At 42.4% G+C, this 22,104-nt stretch overlaps 2 protein-coding genes across 2 annotated transcripts in view; both read right to left on the bottom strand.

The window, feature by feature from the left end:
* Positions 1 to 6,604, bottom strand: part of slc6a8 (solute carrier family 6 member 8) — a 51,749-nt gene extending 45,145 nt beyond the window's left edge. Inside the window, exon 1 of the mRNA XM_078288177.1 lies at positions 5,148 to 6,604. Within this exon, the coding sequence (XP_078144303.1) occupies positions 5,148 to 5,442 (295 nt within the window). The 5' untranslated portion in view covers positions 5,443 to 6,604. The remainder of the gene's footprint in view (positions 1 to 5,147) is intronic.
* Positions 1 to 22,104, bottom strand: part of uxt (ubiquitously-expressed, prefoldin-like chaperone) — a 363,866-nt gene that overhangs the window by 168,693 nt on the left and 173,069 nt on the right. The gene's annotated exons all lie outside the window — the stretch shown is intronic.

Raw genomic sequence — 22,104 nt, 5'->3', positions numbered from 1 at the left:
CCAGGTGTGTCTCCATATGGAGGAACACTGGAGAATTGTTAGCTAGCTAACTAGCTAGCAGGCTAATTTAGCAAAGACACTGATGTTAATGTGAACACGCTAACGCTAGCTGCTACTAGATACGTTAGCTAGTGTGCTAATCAGATGTGTTAACAACAAGACAGTGATGTTAGCTGACCAGATGCTATGGTTAGCTAGCTAACAAGCTGACATTATCTAAACACTAAATCAATCAGATGGATCAGTGATGAAATGATCAGTTCAGTCAGAAACAGACAGAAATTAACCGTCTGTTCAATTCTGTTGAGACAGAAACACAGTCAGCTGTTCACAGAGCTGAGGACCTCCAAGATGGCCGCCAGAGGAGGGTTACATCACCTGAAAGCTTCTATATTGGCTCTGAAACAAAGAGGAGTTTCTGCCCTTTAAATAAAGAATGGGACGTCTAACATGTAAAACAGATGGACAGTGTGCCAGCGTAACCAGGAGAGAGACTGGGAGTATGCACACTAACAGATATATTTATCTCTCTCTCTCTTTTTTTTCTCCCTCTCTCTCTCTGTAATGTGAGAACCAAACCTTTTCCATCCAAACCTCGGTGATTTAAAGAGAGTTTGACCTTCTCTTCCTCCTCCTCCTCCTCCTCCTCTTCCTCACCTCTATCCATCCTTCTCTCTCTCTCACCCTCCATCATCCATCCTTCTTTATTTTTCTTTCTTTCTCCTCTGCATCTCGTCTTACATCTCTCCCTCTTTACCCTCCATCTGTCTCTCTCTCCCTCTCTCTCTCTCTCTATCCTTCTCTCTCCTCTCCATTTAGTCTTCCACTTCTCTCTCTCGCTCTCTTCCTCCTCCTCCTCCTCCTCCTCTCTGGTCCAGTGTGTGAACATCCAGACCTTTAGCTGAGCATTTCTCATCTCTTTCTTTTTCTTCCTCTTTATCTTCCTCCCTCCCTCCATCCCTCTGTCCGGTTCTAGCTGGTTGAGTGTGTGAACGAGACCTTTTCTTTCTTTCTTTCTTTCTCTCCTTCTTTCTTTCTTCCTGTCTTCCTGTCTTCCTGCCTTTCTTTCTCTCTCACTCTCTCCATTCATCCAGTTCTGAGTGTGTGAACAAGACCTTTTCAGGTAGGTACTCCCTCTCTCCTTCTCTCTCTCTCTCTCTCTCTCTCTCTCTCTGTAGGTGTGTCTGTGGTCAGGTTAAACAAACACTGCCTAGCTCCGACCTTTAACTGAAATGACCAAACTATGGTAACCTGAACACACACACACACACACACACACACACACACACACACACACACACACACACACACACACTCAGAGGCCCAGAGTGATGCAGAGGAATGTTATTATCTAGTGAAGGTTTCAACAACAAGATTACTCCTCCTCTCCCCTCCTCCCCTCTCAGCTTATCTTTAACAAGACTAAGAGTCTGACAGCCGCGACGTTGAATATTGTGGAAGCGTCTCCACCGGAATCGAACTCTGGTCTGTTAGAGAGTCTGCAGTCTAACTCCCCGCGGGCCACGTGACCCACAGAGTGGTGAACAGAGCGACCGACAGTACCGTCTATAAAGCCCCTGCTGTCGCCGGGCTAAAAATATTTTCAACATAACATTTAAATTTTTACTCTTTTATCTGACTCTACTGTCCGCCCCCCCGACCGTACTGTCCACCGTCAAACTACTTAGACAGTGGACAGTAAGGTCGGGGGGGCGGCGACCCGGGTTCAATTCCCAGCTCAAGTCAACAAGTTTTCAATTACTGAACTGTGAGCAAAACCTGAAGCTAACTGTTTTAGCTGCTAAACTGAAGCGTTAGCTAACCTTTTCATGTGACCAACAGGTGGAAATGTCCAGTATTGAAAATGACTGTAGATCAGTTCACTGACTGTAGATCAGTTTACTGTTCTGACTGTACATCAGTTTACTGTTCTGACTGTAGATCAGTTTACTGTTCTGACTGTAGATCAGTTCACTGACTGTAGATCAGTTTACTGTTCTGACTGTACATCAGTTTACTGTTCTGACTGTAGATCAGTTTACTGTTCTGACTGTACATCAGTTTACTGTTCTGACTGTAGATCAGTTTACTGTTCTGACTGTAGATCAGTTCACTGACTGTAGATCAGTTTACTGTTCTGACTGTAGATCAGTTCACTGACTGTAGATCAGTTTACTGTTCTGACTGTACATCAGTTTACTGTTCTGACTGTACATCAGTTTACTGTTCTGACTGTACATCAGTTTACTGTTCTGACTGTAGATCAGTTCACTGACTGTAGATCAGTTTACTGTTCTGACTGTAGATCAGTTTACTGTTCTGACTGTAGATCAGTTCACTGACTGTACATCAGTTTACTGTTCTGACTGTAGATCAGTTTACTGTTCTGACTGTAGATCAGTTCACTGTCTGTACATCAGTTTACTGTTCTGACTGTACATCAGTTTACTGTTCTGACTGTAGATCAGTTTACTGTTCTGACTGTACATCAGTTCACTGTCTGTACATCAGTTTACTGTTCTGACTGTACATCAGTTTACTGTTCTGACTGTAGATCAGTTTACTGTTCTGACTGTACATCAGTTTACTGTTCTGACTGTAGATCAGTTCACTGACTGTAGATCAGTTCACTGACTGTAGATCAGTTTACTGTTCTGACTATACATCAGTTTACTGTTCTGACTGTACATCAGTTTATTGTTCTGACTGTACATCAGTTTACTGTTCTGACTGTACATCAGTTTACTGTTCTGACTGTACATCAGTTTACTGACTGTACATCAGTTTACTGTTCTGACTGGACATCAGTTTACTGACTGTAGATCAGTTTACTGTTCTGACTGTAGATCAGTTTACTGTTCTGACTGGACATCAGTTTACTGTTCTGACTGTATATCAGTTTACTGTTCTGACTGTACATCAGTTCACTGTTCTGACTGTAGATCAGTCTACTGTTCTGACTGTAGATCAGTCTACTGTTCTGACTGTAGATCAGTTTACTGACTGTACATCAGTTTACTGTTCTGACTGTAGATCAGTTTACTGTTCTGACTGTACATCAGTTTACTGTTCTGACTGTAGATCAGTTTACTGTTCTGACTGTAGATCAGTTTACTGTTCTGACTGTAGATCAGTTTACTGTTCTGACTGTATATCAGTTTACTGACTGTACATCAGTTTACTGTTCTGACTGTAGATCAGTTTACTGTTCTGACTGTAGATCAGTTTACTGACTGTACATCAGTTTACTGTTCTGACTGTAGATCAGTTTACTGTTCTGACTGTACATCAGTTTACTGTTCTGACTGTAGATCAGTTTACTGTTCTGACTGTATATCAGTTTACTGTTCTGACTGTATATCAGTTTACTGTTCTGACTGTACATCAGTTTACTGTTCTGACTGTATATCAGTTTACTGACTGTACATCAGTTTACTGTTCTGACTGTAGATCAGTTTACTGTTCTGACTGTACATCAGTTCACTGTTCTGACTGTACATCAGTTCACTGTTCTGACTGTACATCAGTTCACTGACTGTAGATCAGTTTACCGTTCTGACTGTAGATCAGTTTACTGTTCTGACTGTAGATCAGTTCACTGTTCTGACTGTAGATCAGTTTACTGTTCTGACTGTAGATCAGTTCACTGTTCTGACTGTAGATCAGTTTACTGTTCTGACTGTACATCAGTTCACTGACTGTAGATCAGGTCAGGTCACATGTCAGCAGACTCTACATAACTCTACTGACAGTCAGTCAATGAAACACAGAGAGAGAATGATCGACTATCAGAGAGAGAGAGAGAAAGAGACAGAGAGAGAGAGAGAGAGAGAGAGTCAACCATTCATTCAAAGACATGGCTGCTGACCAGGTGATGACCCCCCCACCCCACCCCCACCCGACACACACACACACACACACACACGTGCCCCCCCCAATCTCTCTCTCTCCTACAGTAAAACTCACCAGCACACGTAACATAATCCCTGTCACCCAGCATAAATATATCCTCCCCCCCCCCCCCCCTCTCTCACACACACACACACACACACACACTGCACCAACAGGGAGTGAATCCCCATGTGTATGGATGGTGATGTTCGCTCTGCAGTGTACACAAATAAAACGTGACAGAGAGAGGAGGGAGGCGACATCACACACACACACACACACACACACACACACACACACACACACACACACACACACAGGGAATCCCTCGAATTCACCTACACTCGTTGGATGGAACCAGTTTCAATTAAAGGATGAATAATAATCTAAATATTAATAATACTAACAGACAGACAGCAGCTCAGTCAGTTGTTCTGCATTAATTCTTCTTCTGCAGTGATAATGCATGCGTCAACTAAACCCAGTGTTGCTGAAGCCTGCAGCTCTGTGGGATGAAAACTGATAATCAATAACTCGGCTTGATCAGTTTCATATCAGTGTGCAGGACGGATCAGATATGGAATTACAAATGAGAATCAGGATAGTAACCTGTCTGCTAGAGTCAAACTGGACACAATTATCAGGTTTTTTTTCAAAATAAAAGCCTTTCCAACAACCGTATGTCACAACATTTTTGTGTAATACCAAGTGCCAAGGTGAAAATAAAGACTTTTTTGAGGAGGAATCTGTAGTCAATGACAATGTTACTTGTTTTTTACTTCTTTTTCCAAAATGTCTTTTTTGTATAATATTCATATCCATAAGTCCTACACAACTGTCCTTTAAGGCTTTCTTATTCTTCTATTTACCCCAATATTTCACTTCACTTGAAGGCATCATAAATGCATTATTAGCACATTATGAGTACATGAAAATATGTATTAGCTAAACACAGTGTGCAAACAATGTATAGGGAGTTGAAAACGAAATGGGACGACTGTATGGTTAGCCCAATAGCTTGATAGTAAATTGAATGTAATTTTCTGATGTTTCTGATGATTATATTGTCAGAAAGTTTTTCTCTGATTCTCATTGACTTATAATCAGCTGGTGACGAACATCACATTTTTTTATGCTTTTATTTTGAAGGCAAAAACCGCCTAATTTCCTGTAGTTGTCCTGTCTGACTCTGACTGGCTGGACTCAGCTCATTAACAGGGAAATGTGCCGGGTGTGCGTTTGTTCTGCTGTCTTACCTCCGCCGTTCTTGTAGCAGAGGTAGGGGAACCTCCAGACGTTTCCGAGCCCCACGGCGAATCCCACGCAGGACATGATGAAGTCCATCTGCCGGGTCCATGTCTCCCGCTCCGGGTACCCCGCCCCGCCCTTCTCCGGTCCCGCCGCGCCGCCCGCCCCGCCGGGCACCGCCGGCACCGGAACCAAGCTGCCGTTGGCGGCCGCGGCGGAGTGTCCGTTAGGAAGGAGGTGACTCTTCTTCTCCTCCAGGAGAACCACCGAGCAGGAGGAGGCGGGGAGGCCCTGCTTCTCCATCAGGCAGACTCAGGGTGCAACCAGCCGGGAACCAGTCAGGAACCAGTCAGGAACCAGTCAGGAACCAGTGAAAACACCAGTTAAAAACCAGTCACAGACCAATCAAAACCCAGTAAGAACCCAGTCAGAAACCAGTTAGAAACCAGTCAGAAAAAGCTCAGTCAGTGGTTCCAGCAGTAATTCCAGTCTATTTCTCCCTCAAATCAGTTTCCCTTTAATACTTCAGATTTTGTCCTTTACTGGAGTTTTTCTCTCTTCTCTCCTCCTTTCTGTCTTTTAAAATCTGCCCTCGTCCACCTTGTGTTCAGGCGGATTCAGCTCCTCATTCAGTGTCAGAAACCAGTCAGAGACAGGACAGTCAGGACTGGTCCAACTCTCTCCCAGTCCAGAACTGGTTCGCTTTAATATTTCACCTTTTCTTCTGTCCTGTTCAGTCTCTCTCTCCAGTCTGTCCTGCTCTTCTTATCAAGATAATAATAATCAAGATATTTATTATCGATAATAAAGTGGATCGTGACAGCCGGAGCTGGAAGGTCGAGATCGGATGTTTTAATTCAGAATTTATTCAGTTTAATTTCAGAGGATTGTACAGAAATAGACGACAAATTCAAATGAGATAACTGAGAATAACCGGGAGACGCGCTCACATGGGAAAAAAATTGAGAAATAAAAAATAAAAAATAACGCGAATAAGACCGAAATTGGACAGCGACCTTCAAAAACAATCCACGAAACACTTAAATGTGAGTCTGAAGAATCGCATGGGAACGTATCAGTCACGGAGGAGAGGCCCGGCGGAGAGAGAGACGACGCTCACACACACTCACACACACACACGCGCGCGCACACACACGCACACACTATTCACATTTAAACTGAAATACAGAAGAGAAGCGGAGCTGCGGACGGAGGGACGGGCCGGGCGGGCGGTGCAGAGGAATTACAGCTCCATCCGGTCAGAGGATAAAAGGTTTAAATGTGAATAAAAAATCTCCTCACAGCCTCATTCTCATCCTCCAGGGTGTCAGAGTCCCGCAGAAGAAGAGTCCGCGGTATTTAAGTCTTCTGCTGCTGCCTGTCTGTCGCTCTGCCTGTCTCTCTGTCTGCCTGTCTCTCTCTGTCGCTGTCTCTCTCTCTCTCTCTCTCTCTCTCTCTGTCTGTCTCTCTGCGGGCTGACCGCAGCTTTAAAAGGAGAATCGGCTCCGGGGGGGTGACGTCACGAAGATCACCCCTCCCACTTTATCTCTCTCTCTCTCTCCCTCTCTCTCTCTGTGTGTGTGCGTGTGTGTGTGTGTGTCTTACGACGTCACGGGGATCACTCCTCCCTCTCGCAACCTCTCTCTCCCTGTCTCTCTCTCCCTCTCTCTCTGTTTCTCTCTCTCTGTATCTCTCTCTCTCTCTGTGTGTGTCTTACGACGTCACAGGGATCACTCCTCTCTCTCTCTCTCTCTCTCTGTATCTCTCTCTCTGTCTCTGTGTATGTCTTACGACGTCACAGGGATCTCTCTCTCTCTCTCTCTCTCTCTCTCTCTCTCTCTCTCTCTCTCTCTCTCTCTCTCTCTCTCTCTCTCTCTCTCTCTCTCTCTCTCTACTGAGCTTTACTGGTATGACGTACATTGCTGCAGGTTGCCATATAAAGCATAGATTCACACATAAATTAAATGGAAATAAAGTAAAATAAAATGACATAAACTGCATATATGTATATCTATATATATATATATATATATAGATATATATATATATACACATATATAGGATATAAGAGTGATGATTACAAAAACCAACCTAAAACACTTGAGCGTTTCTCCAAGGAGAACAAACAGTTTTTCATTGATACTTAATTCTGTTTTCTTTCAGAGATTTTTTGAGTGTTTGTGATAATATTCATATTCGACCGGTTCGATGTCTTCAGATCTTTCAGGAAGCTCCCAGACACGATGATTTCTGTTGCCGAAGCATCTGCAGAAGATGAAGTCAAATGAATAAAGGATGAGCGGTTCATCAGATCCGGCTCCGTGGCGTTCAGACAGTCCGGACCTGAAGGAAGACTCTGTTCTGTCAGGAGAACATTGTTCTCTACAAGACACCTGAGGAACGTTCTCACTAGAACACAAGAAGGGATTTGGTGTTCTTGGATTTGATAATCAGCTCTTCAGTTCAACTCAGAACAACCAACAACACACACACACACACACACACACACACACACAGCAAAACCTGACAGACTTGTTCAGTTATGTTATCTTCTCTTGTCTCCAGACTCATCAAGTTTATTTCAGGATGTTTTTAGTGAAATCATCTCACTGCTCTGACAGATAATTTTACCGGTTTCAACAAATGTGACTTTCTTCAGCAGAATGAAACTTGTTTCAGGACATTTTCTTGGTAAAAGTTAAATTGTCTTGGAGAAAGTTTCTTGTTTCCAGATTTTCTTCATTGTTTGATGATGATTTCTTGACAGAAGTCATACTGGCATGAATCAAGTGAAATTTACAGAAAGCAGCAGATTATCTGTCAGAGCAGAGAGAGAATCTGACTGAAAATATCAAGAAAGAAGCTGAAAGGTCTGAAGAGAGAAACTCACTGGACAGATTGTTTTTTGCAGTGTGCAGTGTGTAAAAGGTTATTGATAATTAGATAATTAGAGTAAATACAATCTAACATCTTGTATTAAACAAAGAAATGTAATAAAATAAAAATGAAATACGAATAAATAAATAACCACATGTGGGCGGTTTAGTTAGTTTTGTTCCTCCACACAAACCAAGCGGCCGCTCCTGTTGACTTCAACAGTTGAGTAATGTCACTGAATATCGGCCAAATATATAAATGACGAACTTGTTCAGCATGAGCTGTGGTGGGTTTCTTGTTGCAGCTTGCTGATGACGTGAAAAGTTTGGATTGTTTTCATAATTGCTTCATTCCTGCGGACGTTCTTCTTCTATGTGTATTATGTGGTGGAAATGTAATACAACTGAGTGGAAATGTTGCTTTATCCTCATTAGGATAAATAATGTTTTTAAATCAATATACACTCACCGAGCACTTTATTAGGAACACCTCACTAATACTGGGTCGGTATCAGCTTTCAGCTCAGAGTGCCATCCTCCTCCAGGTTGGACGTGTTGCATTCTGGGATGCTGCTTCTGTGTGAACTCTAGAGAGGAACTTGTGTGTGAAGATCCCAGATCAGCAGTTTCAGAAATACTCAAACCAGCCCGTCTGGCACCAGCAGCCACGCCGCGGTCAAAGTCTCTGAGATCACAGTTTTTCCCCATTCTGATGTTTGGTGTGAACGTGAACTGAAGCTGCTGACCTGTACCTGCATGATCTTATGCACTGCACTGCTGCCACATGATTGGCTGATTGAATAATTGCATGAATAAGCAGGAGTACAGGTGTTCCTAATAAAGTGCTCGGTGAGTGTGTCTCTCCATCAGCAACAGAAACTGGATCAACAGAAACTGGATCAACAGAAACTGGATCAACAGAAACTGGATCAACAGAAACTGACAAACTGTGGATCCATTCACAGTGAGAAGAGGAATCTGACTTTACTTTGTTTCTTTATTTTGTCGTTTCTAATGTTTCCAGTGAAAAGAATCCAGTTTGAACTCTGACCTCTCTCCTGTTAGAATCACATGGAAAAGATCACAGCTAACAACGTTCTCTGTTCTAAAGAGGAACTCAGGAACTTTTACTCTGAGGACATTTTAAATCACACACTTTTTACTTTTACTGAAGGAGATTTTTACACCAGAACTTTTACTTCTACTGCAGTAAAATATCAGCAGAGTAACAGACCTTCTAGTAGATTTTCCACCACTGAATACCGGCTCACAACAAACTGATCTGGATCAAGTAAATTCATTTATCATCAGATCTTCATGTCACAGCCCAGTTTAGTTTCTTCAGTGGTTTGTCAGTTTGTTTTGATCCAGGCCGTCCAGAGAGGCGTTTATGGAAAATACATTATAAGTGTGGAAGGAAATAAAATGGTAAACGACCCAAAACCATCTAATAAAATGAGCTGCTGCTGCGGTCCTGCAGGCTGCAGGAGGTCACAGCGCCTCCTAGTGGACTCACACCAAATGTGTGCAGGCTTACATCTTTAAACAGAGTTTAACCTGCACTGTAATGCATTGTTCTGTAATAATAAATAAACTGACCAAAAATATAAAAGCAACATGCAACAATTTTCAAGATTTTACTTAAGAGAAAATCATCAAAGGAGAAATGCTCGGTAACAGGGATGTAAACAAACTTGTACTGAAGATTAGAGGAAAATAAGCTTTTTATGGAAAATTAATGGGATATTTTAACTAACTTCACATGTTGCATTCATATTTTTGTTCAGTATACAACAGGGAAACAAGCAGAGTGTGAGTCTTCCTCAACACTGGTGATGAAGATTTGGAAAACAGCGGCTGTTCCTGGAGACAGACGGGAAACTTTCATTTAGTGATGAAAACTCAAGCAGAGAATGAAAATAAAAACATTATTGGAGAATGTTTTGCTGGCACAGTGCCAACGTGTTTTATTAAATGAAATCCTGTGAGCCGCTGTGTGTTATAATGAGTCGGTCCCACTCTGCAGTCTAGATATCAGATCAACTTTATTGTCCCTGAAGGGCAAATTCTTTCTGTGGTACAGTGTAGGGCCGCAACTAACGATTATTTTCATTGTCGATTAATCTGTCGATTACTTTCTCAATTAATCAATTAGTTGTCTGGTCTATAAAATGTCAGAAAATGGTGAAAAATGTCGATCAGTTTTGTCCACAACCCAAAGATATTCAGTTTACTGTCAGAGAGGAGTAAAGAAACCAGAAAATATTCACATTTAAGAAGCTGGAATCAGAGAATTTTGACTTATTTTTCTTAAAAAAATTACTCAAACCGATTAATCGATTATCAAAATAGTTGACGATTAATTTAATAGTTGACAACTAATCGATTAATCATTGCAGCTCTAGTACAGTGTCAACATGAGAATTAAAAACACACAAGGTTGGTTAGATAATGTATATGTGTGTGTGTGTGTGTGTGTGTGTGTGTGTGTGTGTGTGTGTGTGTGTGTGTTGATCAACAGTCATTACAGTTCAATATAAGACCCAGAGGGTAAATTCTACTTCTACGGCGTCGCCCGCATAGAGCGGCGCAAGACCAGGAGAGCTGTGATTGGCCGCTCGGTGGCTCCTCCTCCTGTGTGGGTCGCTGTGGGCCGACAGAGAAGACAACATGGAGCGGATGAAGAGAGACGAGCTGAGGAGGTTCAGATGTTCAGCTGTAGGACACTTCATCCCCAAATTATAAAGCTTCAGATGTCACTGAATTCATGGTGAGAAACATCCAGAACACGAGCTTCAGAGAACGAAACGCTACGAGTTCTTCTGTTCTTCTTCTGTTCTTCTTCTGTTCTTCTTCTGTTCTTACAAAGCTCCACACTGCCGTCTAGTGTTTGGGGGGTGTACTGCACAATCACAGACACAGAACCAGAAATGTTCGCACCGCCGTAGGCACCGACGCCGTTGCTACGGAGCAACAGACCGAGCGAGGCGGCGGTCAAAACCGCGCAGAAGTCGCTCATCTCAAACGAATCTATTGAGTTCACTGACCTCAGCACGCAGGGCTTCTGGGTAACGTAGTCCTCCACACGCTGATGCTGCGTTCACGTGTCGGCAGAGGAACAGGAAGACGTCTGGTTCTGCGACCTGGAAGCATTTCTAACTGGTTGAACGCCCACATCCAAGATGGCCGCTGTAAGATCAGCTGGTGACAAGTCACTTTAAAAAGACAAACACTGCTGTGGGTTTGCTGCCATCTAATGGTTAAAAACGTGCTAATGCAATGTCCATCTGCAGGCCCTGTTCACATCGTCATGGCAACAGCTTCCGCATTGAGAAACAGATGCAGAAGAAGAAGTTCTTCACCTGAAGTTCCCTCTTCCGTTCTGAAGGAGAGTTTAGCTTCAGTTTCTCCTCCTCTGATGTCATCTCTTGGCAGTCATCACCTCATTTGCATAACGTCATTACATCATGTATCTAGTGCTAGAAACCATTACAGTTTTGTTGTTGTTGTCTTTGTTGGATCGGTTTGTCAAACAATAAGTCGCAAAAATAAAGTTGCCCCAGGAAGTCGTGATGCACAGTTTTCTCAGTATGGAAGCTGTAACCATGACGACGTGAAAAGGGCCAATTGGCGGCAGGTTATGATGTCACCTTCCATAGAATACAGCAGGTGGCGACATCATCACCCGGCACCAAAGATCGCTGTGAGCGTCTGTTCAGCAGCTCGACCTCACCGTGAATCTGACTTGACTTCTGAAATGGTTCTTTACAGCAGCATGAAGGGTTCTGCTCTCTGGTTCTATACAGAACCCTTTATGTTAACAGTAGGAAACACTGAACACCTGGAATTTTTTGGCATGAAAATGGTCAAATATAAGATAAGATAATGAATATTGGAACAAAATATTGTATGCATTTTTAATCATCTCATCAATAATGACTTGGTTATTTTATTGTTATTTGTTGTTGTTTTGTTTTTTCATTTTTCCTTCTTTAAATAATGCTCTATAATTGTATGTAACCTTGATATTTTCTTCCTAGCAGCAGCTCTAATCTGTCTGCAGAACATCAGTTACATCAACTTGTTTGTAACCAGTTAAATTAGCACTATGTTAATTTGCATTGTCCCTATCAAATCAATTATATATACTGAACAAAAATATAAACGCAACACTTTTGTTTTTGCTCCCATTTTTCATGAGTTGAAATAAAAGATCTAAGACTTTTTCTATGCACACAAAAGACTTATTTCTCTCAAATTTTGTTCACAAATGTGTTTAAATCCGTGTTAGTGAGCACTTCTCCTTTGCCAAGATAATCCATCCACCTGACAGGTGTGGCATATCAACATGCTGATTAAACAGCATGATTATTGCACAGGTGTGGCTTGGGCTGGCTACAATAAAAGGCCACTCTAAAATGTGCAGTTTTATCACACAACACAACGCCAATACACAATACAAAGTTTTGAGGGAGCGTGCAGTCGGCCTGCAGACCGCAGGAATGTTCACCAGAGCTCATGTTGCAGCATGATGCTGCACGGCCCCGTGTTGCCAGGATCTGTACACACTTCCTGGAAGCTGAAAACATCCCAGGTCTTGCACGGCCTGCATGAGACACCAGATACTGACTGGGTTTCAAAAAATGCATATCTGTAGCCCGAGTCATGTGAGATCCATAGTTCAGTGCCTAATAATGTCTTTTTTCAAGATAAAACTGCACATTTTAGAGCGGCCTTTTATTGTGAGCAGCCCAAGGCACACCTGTGCAATAATCCTGCTGTTTAATCAGCATGTTGATATGCCACACCTGTCAGGTGGATGGATTATCTTGGCAAAGGAGAAGTGCTCACTAACACGGATTTAAACACATTTGTGAACAAAATTTGAGAGAAATAAGCCTTTTGTGTGCATAGAAAAAGTCTTAGATCTTTTATTTCAACTCATGAAAAATGGGAGCAAAAACAAAAGTGTTGCGTTTATATTTTTGTTCAGTATATATAATTGATTTGATAGGGACAATGCAAATTAACATAGTGCTAATTTAACTGGTTACAAACAAGTTGATGTAACTGATGTTCTGCAGACAGATTAGAGCTGCTGCTAGGAAGAAAATATCAAGGTTACATACAATTATAGAGCATTATTTAAAGAAGGAAAAATGAAAAAACAAAACAACAACAAATAACAATAAAATAACCAAGTCATTATTGATGAGATGATTAAAAATGCATACAATATTTTGTTCCAATATTCATTATCTTATCTTATCTTATAATAATAATAAAACATATTTCTACTTGTGTAGAATCTGATCAAAGTGTCTCATTAGAATCAGTTCTCAGTCAGACTACATACTATAGATCAGACTACAATCAATAAACAATCAAACTGTATCAGATCAGACCGGAGCAGCCGATATCAGAGCAGAGATCAGTCTGATTCAGTTATGCAGTGATTTTGAATTGAATCATGATGATAATAAAACATCTGACTTGTCGTTACACAACTTCCTGACAGGTGTAAAGATTTATGGTTTATGATTTATGACATCGCTCAGCAGACTGTGACATCACTGACGGGCGCCGACACCTGCCAATGAAACCCCATCCGCCTGTAACCGTGGCAACTTCAGGATTATTATTGGCTGTGAAGATGAGGATTGGATGACCGACTGAAATAGAAGAGAGACTCCTGCTGGGTGACATCACACACACACACACACACACACACACACTCACACACACACTCTCACACACACACACTTATACATGCTCCATTCACATGATCACATACTGGATGTGTGACACCTATGTGCGCACACACACACACACACTCTCTCCCTCGCTCTCACACACATTTTAACGCTATTTTTCTCTCTCTCTCTTTCACACACACACACACACACACACACACACACACACACACTCTCTCCCTCGCTCTCACACACATTTTAACGCTATTTTTCTCTCTCTCTCTTTCACACACACACACACACACACACACACACACACACACACACACGTGGAAACAGAGCATGTGACTCTGAACTCTTTACACTCGGACAGGAAACTGTAGTTTGTGTTTCACCTGCTGCTTCCTCACTCTCTCACTCCTTCACTCACTCTAACTCATTCACTCTCACTCATTCACTCACTCACTCTCACTCACTCACTCTCACTCATTCACTCACTAATTCACTAATTCACTCATTCACACACTCACTCACTCTCACTCACTCAATCACTCATTCACTCACTCACTCACTCACTCATTCACTCACTCACTATATTCACTCACTCTCACTCATTCACTCACTCACTCTCACTCACTCACTCACTCATTCACTCACTCACTATATTCACTCACTCTCACTCATTCACTCACTCTCACTCATTCACTCACTAATTCACTCACTCACTATATTCACTCACTCTCACTCATTCACTCACTTACTCTCACTCATTCACTCACTAATTCACTCATTCACACACTCACTCACTCTCACTCACTCACTCATTCACTCACTCACTATATTCACTCACTCTCACTCATTCACTCACTAATTCACTCATTCACACACTCACTCACTCTCACTCACTCACTCATTCACTCTCAGTCACTCTGACTCACTCTCACTCATTCACTCACTCTCACTCATTCACTCACTAATTCACTCATTCTCTCACTCCTTCGCTCATTCACTTACTCTTACTCTCACTCACACTCACTCCTTCACTCACTCTCACTCCTTCACTCACTCACTCTCACTCATTCACTCACTAATTCACTCATTCACACACTCACTCACTCTCACTCACTCACTCATTCACTCTCAGTCACTCTGACTCACTCTCACTCATTCACTCACTCTCACTCATTCACTCACTAATTCACTCATTCTCTCACTCCTTCGCTCATTCACTTACTCTTACTCTCACTCACACTCACTCCTTCACTCACTCTCACTCCTTCACTCACTCTCACTCTCACTCATTCACTCACTAATTCACTCATTCACACACTCACTCACTCTCACACTCACTCACTAATTCACTCACTCATTCACTCTCACTCACTCTCACTCACTCACACTCATTCACTCATTCACTCATTCACACACTCACTCACTCATTCACTACATATGAAAATTAGCCTGTATTGCTAAATCTGGCACATTTACATGGTGCATCTACTGTAAGTTCTTATGTTTATTAATGTGCAGTCTGAAATAAAATAAACTTAAACTCCTTCACTCCTTCACTCACTCACTCACTCCTTCACTCACTCACTCCACTCCTTCACTCCTTCACTCACTCACTCACTCCTTCACTCACTCACTACACAGGAAACAGTATGGTTCTGCACTCACTGGCCAAAATAATGGGAACAGCAGTTTTCCATAAAACATAAACAGCTGTCACATGTTTGTTCAGCAGCCTGCAGCCTGTTCTCAATCTGATTATTGATCACTTCGGTTTGTTGATGAGCACGACAATTCATCACCATCGACTGGTAATCATGTCATTATCAAAATAATGAGAATACTGAAGGTAATAATAATAAACTGAACATATTGAGGATAATACAGCAAATACACATCAAGACATCTTCAGTGTGTTTTAACCCTCGAGCCGAACAGGTCACACACACTCTCCATACACTCCAACACACACACACACACACACACACACACACACACACATGCACACGCACACAGTGTGCAGGTGACACCTCCCCGGACACGCACGCACACACACACACACACACACACACACACACACACACACTGACTTGCTGCTGGGGAGAAGAGACAGGCGGCCGGACTGAAACAAGAGAAAAGAGAAATAATAAAGTTTCATATGAGAGAAAATGTCACAAACTGATCCAAACAAACAGTTATTTTCATTAACATATAAGCTATTATTTCTTCAATTAATTGATGAATCCTTTAGTCTATAAAAATAAAATAAAATATAAATATATAAAATAATAACAACAATAATAACAACATAAATGTCCATCACTGTCCAAAGTGATTCTTCAGATGAAACAGAGAAAAGCAGCAAATCTGTGAAGCTGCAACCAGAACATGTTCGGTATCTTTACTGATAAATTACTAAAACGATTAATCCATTATCAAAGTTATAGTCGATTAAAACAAACAGGAAGTGATGCGTTTGACGTTTCCGGTTTGTTTGGAATCAACAGAAGAAGAAGAACTGGTTAACAGTCATGATAATCGTGGTCTGTGATGATGGTGCAGTGTGTGTAGATGAGTCCCATGGGTGGTAGTTGTGTCCCGATGATGTTCTGGGCAGTTTGAACCCGCTGCAGGACTACGGGACTACAGGACTGCAGGACTACAGGACTACAGGACTGCAGGACTACGGGACTGCAGGACTGCAGGACTACGGGACTGCAGGACTACGGGACTGCAGGACCGCAGGACTGCGGGACTACAGGACCGCAGGACTGCGGGACTGCAGGACCACAGGACTGCGGGACTGCAGGACTACAGGAAGTTCACGTTCAAGTTTGTTTATTATATAGTTCTTTATCACAGCAGTCTCAGAGGACTTTACAGAGAACGAGCCTGACTAGATCTAACTGATCTAAATCAGTGGTGAACTAAATGATACAGGACAAACTGTTCTCCACCCTCACAGGGATTCTCCACCTTTTTCATATCAAGGACCCTAATTTAGTCCACATTAGGGCCACAAACCCCCATTTGATGAGATTTCCAGACCCAAATCTGACAATATTTTTATTGTCCACTGCTCTAGCGTCCCGGCTCCACCAGCCAGACCCTCATCACACACAAGGAAAATCTCCCAAGAAAAAAAAACCTTGGTAGGAGAAATAAGAACATGGAAGAAACCAGAAACCTGAGAGAGATCAGATCCTCTGTGAAGAACCAGTCTCCAGAACCAGACTCTCTCCACCACGTCTCCATTTATGTGTGCTGGGTTGTATTTGCTGCTCCTGGACTTCCTGAAGTCCACCTCTCCAGGCTCTGCACCTCCTCTACAAGATCACTGTCCTGCTCCACCTCTCCAGGCTCTGCACCTCCTCTACAAGATCACTGTCCTGCTCTGCACCTCCTCTACAAGATCCCTGTCCCGCTCCACCTCTCCGGGCTCTGCACCTCCTCTACAAGATCACTGACCTGCTCCACCTCTCCGGGCTCTGCACCTCCTCTACAAGATCCCTGTCCCGCTCCACCTCTCCGGGCTCTGCACCTCCTCTACAAGATCACTGACCTGCTCCACCTCTCCGGGCTCTGCACCTCCTCTACAAGATCCCTGTCCTGCTCTGCACCTCCTCTACAAGATCACTGTCCTGCTCCACCTCTCCAGGCTCTGCACCTCCTCTACAAGATCACTGTCCTGCTCTGCACCTCCTCTACAAGATCCCTGTCCCGCTCCACCTCTCCGGGCTCTGCACCTCCTCTACAAGATCACTGTCCCGCTCCACCTTTCCGGGCTCTGCACCTCCTCTACAAGATCACTGTCCCGCTCCACCTCTCCGGGCTCTGCACCTCCTCTACAAGATCACTGACCTGCTCCACCTCTCCGGGCTCTGCACCTCCTCTACAGCAGTGGTTCTCAAAGTGGGGTCCGGGACCCCCAGGGGTCCGTGGCACTCTGCCAGGGGGTCCGTGAAAAGTTTTCAGATTCATTCATTTAAATTATCATGATATAAAAAAAAGTTTTTTTTTTGTTGTTGTTTTTTTTACAAAAGGCTTCATAGTTCAACGAATAATATTTTATTTTTTAAATCTAAAATAGTTCATAGATTACGTTCTAATCTAACAAATCTATAAATTTAAAAGTCAAGCACGTCACCCGTTACCGTGGAAACAACAATAACCAGTCAGAGAGCGCCTCCGGCAGCTAGCGTGCTACGAAGATGGACAGATTTTTAAAACGACCGGTTACGGCTACAGATGAAGTAAATGAAAAACAAAAAGCAAAAGTAAGGAAATACGATGAGGAGTATCTCCAGTGTGGATTTACTGAAGTGGAAGGGAGGCTGAAACGTCTTATATCCCTGCAGCGTCCTGCCAGTGAGGCGATGAAGACAAACTGAAGAGGCACCTTGAGACCAAGCATCCAGATGATGTAAAAAGAGAGCGGTCTGTTTCTGAGGAAGGGCGAGGAAGGGCGAGGAAGGGAGAGGAAGGGCGAGGAAGGGCGAGGAAGGGCGAGGAAGGGCGAGGAAGGGAGAGGAAGGGCGAGGAAGGGCGAGGAAGGGCGAGGAAGGGCGAGGACCGCCAGCAGCAACGGATGTGACAAAGTCGTGGTTTGGGATTGTAGCAACGATGCAGATGTTTTGCAATCTACTGGATACATACAGGATGTTGCAATGCAGGCATGTGTTCAGTTTGTTACAGCCTGCACTTATTTTATGATTAGACTTTTATCAATCATTACATATGAACTAAGAGTGAAACACTTTTATCTTGATATGTGTGTGTGTGTGTGTGTGTGTGTGTGTGTATGTTCTGAAGTGCACTTAAAATTAGCACTTTTCTCTTGATTTCCCTTTGATATTTTGTTTAGGTACAGTGTTACTTGCAGCTAATTGATAGATTGTTTTATGGGTATTCTGTGTTGAGATGGTGCAAATATTTTGAATACATATCTAATATCTTTCTAATACATTTCTCTTGTGTTGTTCTTTCACATAACTAAGACTATAGAAGTGTAAAAAATAGGCTACGTCAGATTATTTCAAGGGAGTTCGAGGTGTGAGCTAAAGGTGAAAAGGGCGTTTTCTGCTGCTGTGTTCAGTGCATATTTCTTCTTTTTCGGCAACACAACAGCCAATCAGAGAGCAGGAGTCACTAGCTCACTGTGTTTCCTAACACTACAGAACAAACATCTGAATAATAAACCTGTAGAGTCACATCAGACCTGCTGTGTGCTTCTGGATCCTGGACTCTTCATGAACAACTGATGTGTCGTTTTAAAGGGTCTCTGGCCGCCGTCGCTCAGCGTTGTCATGACAACAACACTCTGCCCTGCGTAGAGCGAGACCATAGATAAGAATGGCGTGGCGTTTCAAACAGGCTGTGGTCGCTTTTTCTGCTTTTTTACTGATGTTTTTACCTTTTTATACCCAATCAATCAACCAATCAATCAACCAATCAATCAATCAACCAATCAACAGTCAGTCCTAGCTGAACACTGCCTCACGTGTTGGTCAGGTGGGTTTTGCTTGCAGACGAGCAGCAGCTGTGATGTTCAGCTGAACTTCCTGTAACTCAACTTCATTTAAACTTTAATAAACTTTCATCTGCTGCTTCATCCTCTCAACACGAAACAACAAGCGTCTTCAGTTCAGCTTTGGCTCCTGAACGCTCCTGAACGCTCCTGAACGCTGCACTCCTGAACGCTCCTGAACGCTGCACTCCTGAATGCTCCTGAACGCTGCACTCCTGAATGCTCCTGAACGCTCCTGAACGCTCCTGAACGCTCCTGAACACTGCACTCCTGAACGCTCCTGAACGCTGCACTCCTGAACGCTCCTGAACGCTGCACTCCTGAATGCTCCTGAACGCTGCACTCCTGAACGCTCCTGAATGCTCCTGAACGCTCCTGAATGCTCCTGAACGCTCCTGAATGCTCCTGAACACTCCTGAACACTCCTGAACACTGCACTCCTGAACGCTCCTGAACACTCCTGAACACTCCTGAACGCTGCACTCCTGAACACTCCTGAACCTCACTGCAAGACAACAGTCAGGAAGAAACTCCATCTTGCAGGAGGAGGGGACTTTACTTTAGTTACTTTAGTGAGTTGAGTTGACTTGACTTTAGTTACTTTAGTTAGTTTACTTTAGTTGACTTTACTTCAGTTTAGTTACTTTAGTTAGTTTACTTTAGTTGACTTTACTTCAGTTTAGTTACTTTAGTTTACTTTACTTTAGTTACTTTAGTGAGTTGACTTGAGTTTAGTATAATTTAGTTTATTTTCACAGTGAGAAGTGATGAAAGTGAAATGATAAAATGTTAAAACTTGATGTTAAAAACACTGAGACAGAGGCAGAACTCACCTGCTGCTGTCTCACCTTCAGACAGACAGACAGGCAGACAGACAGGCAGACAGACAGACAGACAGGCAGACAGACTGGTTCTGGTTCTGGTTCTGGTTCTGGTTCTGGTCTGGATGAAGGTTTTGGTTCCTGGTTGTTTCAGGATGTGAAGCAGGGAGTCTGTTCCTGCAGATGAACCTCAGGCAGCGTCGCCTCCCGCAGGCCGGAGGGTCGAACTGCAGCTGAAATATCATCAGAAGATTTAAATTCATTATATTCTCGTGTTTTATGATTTCTTCTTGATTTTTCAGAGTTGATGCAGAACTGCTTGTATTATCAGGTTTGTGTTTTCAGCAATAAATGCAAAGATGGAAGCAATGAAGGAGTTTGCAGTTGAAGTCATATAATATAAATCTTGTTTACTGCATTTATTCACTGCTAAAATCATATAGATCATTTCCTGTTGGTTTTATCAGCAGGAAAGTACGGAAGCCCAGAAAGTCAAGAGGAACAAAAGTTATGGGATTTTATTGTTGGATCCAAAAAGTTTCCTCTAATTATTATTTTTTAATAATTATTTTCTCTCCTGTTTATCTCAATATATCTACAGGAGAAAAAAGGATTGTGGGTAAGTTTTGTTCCCCTGTTGGTGAGTCTATATTCTGAGACAGAGTTATACAATCAATCTGTTTTGAATGTTTGGATTATTTGTGATTTCAAAATAAAAGTAAATCAAATCAATAAAATTAAACCACTTTTATTTTGAAATCACAAATAATCCAAACATTCAAAACAGATTGATTATATAAACAGAGGAGTTGAGTCATAACTTCAACATTCACCCAGAATCTGCTTTCATTTATACCAGTTTTAGTTTCCCATGATGCTGTTCCACCCTGAGGAGGAGAAGACTGAATACTGGGAGGATTTTGGCAGGAAAATGGTCAAATTAAAGCATTTTTATAATGTTCTTTTATGTCCTATTTTTTATAAAGTTTATATAGTTTTTTATATATTGAATATCAGCTGAATATCGGTTTTTCAATCCAAAACTCTCTTCATCAGCCTTCAGAAACATTATGGTTTAGTCTGTTCTGTGGTTAGCTGTTCTTAAGAAGCATGTTTGTATTTTTGTCAACAAGAACATGAATATGGATTTTCTGATGGATGAACAGAAGCAGCAGGAGGAGCTGCAGACTGACAACCTGCAGGAGAGATAAAGGTCCACATGGTGTAAAGCAGGACTCCCTCTCCTCTGTGATGATAAAGGAGTTGGATGTGTATCTAAACATGGTGAAAGTATCAAAACTAAATCCACACAATCCATATTAGAAAAGCGAGCCTCTAAACGAGCCGTTTGGACTTCCGTAACTTTGTGGCGTCACAAAGGTTCGCTCATTATCATTTCTGTAAGAAATAATAGACTAACAAAGTGTTTTTTTCAAAGCGGTCGAGCGGTCGTCATCGTTTATTACCGGAGAGTTTTCCCTACCTGTAGCCGCCGGGCCGCGGCGTCTCACGTTTCACTCTCGAAACGGTTAGCCGATCGGAACGGAGGGTCGTTAATATTAATGAGCCTTAAAGACACGGAGACAGAAACGGCCTGTTCTTGGTAAGGCTCAGAGAGATGCTGGAAAATGAACGTGGAGAAATGGATTGAGAGTGTTTTTGGTTCATGACACCACACACACAGCTTTGAATGGACAGAAAGACACAAAATGAAACTCTGGACAGTGAGAATATGGAGCTTTAAACAGATAAAACTGAAGAGGTTAAACAGATAAAGTTATTCACAGCAAAGCTCTCTGGAATCAAACGCTGCACAGATCAGTCAGAAGGCCACGAGTGTTTATTATTATAAAACCAGATAGAAACTGAATCTCTGACATCACTTCCTGTCTGAAGAAAGTTTTGTCACATTATTTTATATAATCATGAGGAAAAAAATTGAATTCCTGTATTTTATTTCCATGTTCAGGACAATCCAGTCTCAGTGACGTTTAACATGTCAAATCCACTGAAAGAGACTGGAGGTTTGAGTTTTTATC

Source organism: Centroberyx gerrardi, chromosome 14 (genome assembly GCF_048128805.1).
Source record: "Centroberyx gerrardi isolate f3 chromosome 14, fCenGer3.hap1.cur.20231027, whole genome shotgun sequence".
Lineage (NCBI taxonomy): Eukaryota > Metazoa > Chordata > Actinopteri > Beryciformes > Berycidae > Centroberyx > Centroberyx gerrardi.
Note: the sequence above shows the minus strand (reverse complement) of the source record. Positions and strands in the feature narration are given on the sequence as shown.